This window comes from Neophocaena asiaeorientalis, unplaced genomic scaffold (assembly GCF_003031525.2).
Source record: "Neophocaena asiaeorientalis asiaeorientalis breed wild unplaced genomic scaffold, Neophocaena_asiaeorientalis_V1.1 scaffold407, whole genome shotgun sequence".
Classification (NCBI taxonomy): domain Eukaryota; kingdom Metazoa; phylum Chordata; class Mammalia; order Artiodactyla; family Phocoenidae; genus Neophocaena; species Neophocaena asiaeorientalis.
In genome coordinates this window covers 722195-728021 of record NW_020174060.1, presented here as the reverse complement: position 1 = coordinate 728021, position 5827 = coordinate 722195, and the positions used below count along the sequence as shown (strand labels likewise).

Here is a 5827-nt window from a genome sequence, read left to right as displayed (position 1 = left end):
GGCCGGGGAGGGTGGGAGGCAGGCACAGGGCGGACAGAGGCAGGCAGACTGGGCAGAAGTGCGCCGGGCAGGCGGAGGCGAGGATGAATGGGCGAGGCCTGGGGAGCACTGGCTCTGTCTGGACGGGGTTCCTGAGAGCCTGGCCGGGGCCTGACCTGGTGGGCTGGACTGACAGCCACGCCCTGATGCTCAGAAAGAGGCACGTGGAGTGACGCAGAAGGACAGGGCGATCTCCTGAGAGTCCACACGGGCAGCTCACCCACCTGTGTCTGACCCAAGACTCCCGGAATGGTCCAGCCAAGTCCCAGCTGGACGGTGAGTTTGGGGATGGGCACTGCGTGTCAGATGCAGGCTCAGGACACCTAAGAGCTGACGGGCTGGGCCCCTACGGCGGAAGGCACACGGGACCCTGGGGCTGGGGTCTGCGGGGAGGGGGAAAGGAAGAGCTCGTGGGGGGACCGAGGCAGGGAATCAGGAGATGGAGGCCTGGGGAAAGACAGCTAAGCCTTCGTTAGGCCGATGGCAGCAGCGGGTGGGAAGCGTGGGAGAATGAAAAGAGCGGGCAGGTGGACTCGAGGCCTGGGCCCTGTTCATTCTAGCTCTGCCAGCAAACGCTTCCTGTAGCCTCAGGCAAACAATCTTGGGGCCTCAGTCCACAACTGCGGAATCACGGGTGCCTCAGAGTTAGAGCAGACGCGTCCAGAGATCCCTCAAGCTGGCCAGGAAGCCCTACGAGGTCGGGGAGAGGGAGGGTGTGTGTGTGCAGCCGGGAGGAGGGTCTGTGTGGATGCGCTGAGGGCGGCCCCGTGGGCTCGGAGGAACAGTCTGGAAGAGTCTGGGTGTGGACGGGGGGCACCGGTAAGGAGCCGACGGAAGCGGCGCGCGTCAGTGGGGATGGAGGTCGGCAGGTGGCATCGTCCTGCCTGCTCCCTCCTGGCCGGGGGCTGGGGGCTCGGCCCTGCCCGTTCGGTGAAGGCGGCCGGGCAGGCGGGAGGGGCGGGCACGTACCGTGAAGATGTTGGAGCGCCGCTTGGACTGCTTGCGGATGGGTGTGGGGGTGGAGGAGGCAGCGATGGTCTCGATGCGCAGCTCCCGCTGGCTGATGCTGGGGGTGGAGGGGACTGAGGATGAGTAGTCGCTGAAAGCGCTGCTGCCGCCATTCGTGGCCTAAGGACAGAGAGGGCTGCTGAGGGCGGCTCCGGAGGGGCGCGGGGCGGGTGGCAGGCAGGAGCTGGGAAGCCTGCGGTGCGGAGACCTGGCCGGGGGCTCGTGGGGCAGCAGAGGGGCCACTAGCTCCTACAGGTGGTACCAAGGGGAAAGGTAGCACGGCCTGGAGGCCAGCAGGACCCGGTGGTCACCACACTGGGCTGCCCCACTAGGGCCCCAGCAGGGGCCGTTCGGGGTCAGCCCGGGAGCTGAATCGGAGGCAAAGGCTAGCAGGTTGGAGTCAGTGACAGAGGCCAGAAGAGAACAAACTGTGGAGTCTTGGCTCACAGGTGGGTGTGACGCGAGGTGGCAGGTCACCCTGGATGAGCTCCCCAAGTCAGTGACAAACAGCAAGGCTGCAGGAGGCCAGGGCGGGCCTCAGAGTGCGGGGGGAGGATGAGGTTTGCTTCTAGGCAGTGTGGGTGACAGGGCACAGGATCCAGGAGGGCCGGGGCAGAGAGCGGAACAGCTAAACTAAGACTGCTCCAGAGGAAGCAGCAGGTAAGGGAGAGAGGCGGCAGCGGATCTCAGCAGAGAGACAGCAGGTGCTCGGCAGTGTCTACTCCAGGACTCGGGAAGCACAGTTTGACAAGGCCACCCGCTAACGGCCCATCAGATGATCACTAAATAGAGAACGTGTCCTGCCCTGGCAGCCTCCTCGAATCCTAACCCGTACAAAGGGAGCAAAACACCTGAGCTGCTGCCCCTCGGTGGGCAGGGCCCCCGTGCACAGCTGGTTCTGCAGCTGAGGTAGAACCGCTCAGAGACAGTGAAGAAAGACCTTCCGTGCCTCCTTTCTTCCACGGGGGAGTGCTTACAGGGGAAGCCCTGACGCCTTCTAAAGTGCTAAAGGGAGGGCTCTCTGGAAAAGTCACCAGGCTGTCATCAGGACACTGGTGGGCCAGGGGGCCTCAGAAAGACGATGGCCCTTGGCAGAAGTAAAGGAGTGGCCGTCGGCTTGACCACTCAGCGCGCACACCCGTGATGGCCCAGGGCTTTCCGCCGAGCAGGGACTGAGCGGGGAGATGCAAGTACTGGCCTGCCTGCCAAGGGCCAAAAAATAACCAAGCAGTAGGCCCAGGAAGTGGGCGGGTGTCCAAGTGGTAATACGGGAGAAACCCTGGCAGGACCCGGCTCAGAACACCCCCACTACCCCACACGTCACAAATGCCACTGGCCCTTGCGGGTAAGTGCTGCTCTTCTAAATGCGAACACCGAGAAGGGCCAGCAGGTGAGGGCCGGCAGGTGGGGGCCGGCAGGTGGGGGCCGGCAGGTGAGGGCCGGCAGGGACGAGCTCAGCTTAGAGCCTCCTGAGAACGGCTGCACGGGAAGCGGGCACTGAGACAGCACTAACGCGGCTGACCAGAACAAATGCTTAGGCGGCCTCAGCCGCTGCAGCTGCGGGGCAAGGAGAGTGTCGAGCAGGGATGGGAACTAGCGGGAAGGCAGTCACCACGGGGTACAGAGGAGGCCAGGCCAGGCCAGTCGTGCAGGCTAAGGGAACTCGAGCCAGTGCTTTCAAACCATTGGCAAGGCGGCAGCCCAGACGAGGTGGGGACAGGCAGGCAGGCAGGCAGACAGACAGACAGGATGGCGAGGCAGGGCCGCGGCGGGCGGGACGTGCAGTGGCGGGGGGGAGGCTGCCCGCACCTGGTTGATATGCACGGCCGGGATGGAGGCGGCGGACACGGCCGAGTGGCTGGGAGAGTTGGGCAGTGACTTGCAGGGCCCGATGGCCAGCTGCTGCTTCTTCCGCAAGGCCACTACCTTCTGGGCCACTGCAAGGGACAGCACAGTCAATCACCCATGGGGGGAGAAGCGAGGAGCCCGGCTTAGAGCCGCCACCCCCCGCCCTCTCCCCCCACCCCCCCGCCTGCCTGACCCCCTCTGGGGGAGCGTCCCTGGCGCCGTTACCGTCCTGGAAGACGCGCTCCACGTTGAGTCCGTAGGTGGCGCACGTCTCGTAGTAGGTGCAGCGCTTCAAGTCTGTGGACAGCTTGCGGGCCCTGCTGTCGTCGATGACCCGCGGGTTCGCGGCACTGATGGCGTCTGTTGGAGACGGGAGAGCGGGGACTGACTCAGCCTGCTGAGAAGCTGAGGTTGCCGGCCGGTGGGCCGTTCGGTCAGAGGGTGGCTGGGCAAAGAGCCCGGGCAGCGGACGACACGGAGCACGAGAATACGGGTGTCTGGGCCTCGTTCCAGCTCTGCCACCGACTCACTGAGTGAGTGGAAACGAGCCAGACACTCTGTTTATTCATCTCAAAATGTGGACACGACCACCACACGGATGGCAGGATCTTAGCTGGGGAAGACCCAGTGCGTACGGGGCAAAGAGGAGGCGCCCGCTCTAGGGCGACACGAAAGGGCTGGTCCAGCGCCAGGAGGGCGGGGGAGCCAGGCTTTCTCGCGCCTGCCACCTGGCGGCCCAGAGCCCCCGCTCACCCTGCGTGCCCACCAGCACCATGGGCACCTCGCTGGCGTTGCGGAAGCTGCAGAGCCGCAGGAAGTAGTTGTACACCGTCTGGAAGCTGATTTCATCCTCCAGGCTGAACACAAACACCACCGCGTCCACCCAGGCAGCAAACTAGGGGGGACCGAGCACAATTACCACCCTCACCTGTGCACGGGCGAACTGCGTACCCCTCTCCCCACACGCAACCTTGCCCAGTCCCAACTGGGAACCTCAAGAAAGGGGCACCAAAGGCCAGGGCGGGGGGCAGGGGCATCACCTGGAGCTCAGGGGGGCCTCCTTCGTCTCGTATCAGCAGCAGGTAACTCTGGCCATCCACCACAATCTCCTTCTTAAACCGACCCCCTAGGACAGAGTTCACAGTCAGGCCCCAAACCAGAAGAGCGAGCCCACGGGGGCCAAACAGGAGAAACCCACAGCTTCCAACAGAGAAGACGGGAGCGCTGAGAAAGTCAAGGGGCTGGAGCCCCCCACACAGACAACGGGAAGGAGGGACGGCAGCCATTAAGGCCGGCCCGTAACGCTCACCTTCTGGGGACTCCTCCTGGACATAGGTCCCCGTCAGATAGCGGTGCACCAGGGCCGACTTCCCACTAGACAGGTTCCCCACAATGCCCTGTGGGACAGGAAGGCGGGAGAGCTGCGGTCAGAGGGCAGGACAGGCTAATACATTAGCAAGGAGAGGGGCCGGTGCTGCGGATGGGCGAGCAAAGAGAAACAGGGAAGAGAGGGGTGACGGGAGAGACCAAGCCTAGAGACGGAGGGGACTGGAAGCAGGGGAAGCAACGCCGGCCCACCACTCCAGCCCGCACCCCCAGCCCCTGGGCTGCCTGGGCCTCCCATGGGCCTCACTCACCACTTTAAGCTCCGGCACCGAACGGCTCAGGGTCCACTCCTGGCTGTTCACAAAGGAGTCTGCGGGAGAGAAGGCCGCCTGTCAGGACTGGGGTGGGACACACACCTTCGCTATCGACCACCCGCTGCTTCTGACGCTGCCCCTTCACGGGCCACGGCCAGAAAACAGCACTCACGCCCTGGTTTCCTGGGAAGCAGCAGGAACGTTCTGTGCGGCTGGGACAGAGCGATGCCAGCCCCCACTTCCACTGGCCTGGCCCTGATCCCTCCTCTTACTGCTACAGCAAGGTGCGTAGTTGCCCCCTCGAGCCACACCCGGCCTGCTGCCCCCCACCTGGTGAGGGGCCTCCAGTGGGTCTCAGCCAGACCCAACCTGGGCTGCAAGGCTGCGAGTAGGAACAGCTCACCCTTGCAGGGTGCGGCCGCCTACCGCATTCCTGGAGGCTGAAGAGGGAGGAGCCCTTACCTGGCCCTGTTCTGTGAGAGGCAGGTCCAATGGGGAGCGGCCCTCGTCCCCAAGCTCCTCCTGGGCAGGAGGCCACCACCCTCTGTGTCCCAGAGACCCACCTCCGGGGCTCCTCCTCTCCAGTCCATCCTCAGCTCCTGCAGAGCCCCCCTCTCCTTTATCCTCTAGGTTGTAATGGACATCCTGCGATCAGCTCCGGGCAGCTTGGGCCTGGGCCAGCCTCTCTGGCTGGGCTTGCTCCCCCTCCCCAGGCTGTCTCAAACAGTGCTTCTGACGGTCGGGTCCACAAGCATTCCCCAAACCCATCTGCATAGGCAGCTAGAGGTGAGGGCTCGAGCCTCGCCTGGGAGCTAGAAATGCTGCTGTTCTAGGGTCCCACCCAGAGCCCGCTGGCTCCGAGTGAGTCTCCATCCCTCCCCTCCCGGGCCCCAACTCCTCAGGCACTCAAAGTGATAAGGGGCCCTTCCGACCTGCTCTCATTCCACCACGCTAGGGCCACGGGCGGGAGGTCCTGCCCCGACCCACCTGGAAGGCCACCTCTGCCACAGACACCTTCTCCAGACCCACCGGCGACCCCAGAGCCTTGCCTGCCCGGCGCCGATCCCACTCGGCCGGCCCCGGCTAGCCCCCAGGCCCACAAGGCACGCCCGCCTCTCCCAGGTAGGTTTCCGGTTTGTTTCACACCCGCCCTCAACCCCGGACTCCAACCAGGGAGGCCACGCAGGCCGGGGCTCTCCCCCTTACCGCTTGGCGCGCTCAGGAGCCCAGGGACCGCGGCCGCCCGGCGGCTCCACAGCGGCTCGGACGGCGCGGGCGCGGGCGCGGGCTCC

General features: G+C 65.1%; 1 protein-coding gene across 3 annotated transcripts in view; it reads right to left on the bottom strand.

Annotated features, from left to right (window-relative positions):
* Nucleotides 1–5827, bottom strand: part of AGAP3 (ArfGAP with GTPase domain, ankyrin repeat and PH domain 3) — a 51946-nt gene that overhangs the window by 22673 nt on the left and 23446 nt on the right. Inside the window, exons 1-8 of one of the 3 annotated variants that reach the window (XM_024754511.1) lie at nucleotides 5742–5785; nucleotides 4533–4591; nucleotides 4205–4292; nucleotides 3936–4021; nucleotides 3649–3790; nucleotides 3121–3255; nucleotides 2857–2984; nucleotides 1009–1167 (exon numbers count right to left, since the gene is read on the bottom strand). In XM_024754511.1, coding sequence (XP_024610279.1) covers nucleotides 1009–1167; nucleotides 2857–2984; nucleotides 3121–3255; nucleotides 3649–3670 — 444 coding nt within the window. In that variant the 5' untranslated portion in view covers nucleotides 3671–3790; nucleotides 3936–4021; nucleotides 4205–4292; nucleotides 4533–4591; nucleotides 5742–5785. Of the gene's footprint in view, nucleotides 1–1008; nucleotides 1168–2856; nucleotides 2985–3120; nucleotides 3256–3648; nucleotides 3791–3935; nucleotides 4022–4204; nucleotides 4293–4532; nucleotides 4592–4865; nucleotides 4924–5741; nucleotides 5786–5827 lie in introns of those variants that run through there. The other 2 variants (XM_024754512.1, XM_024754510.1) reach the window with 2 other exon arrangements.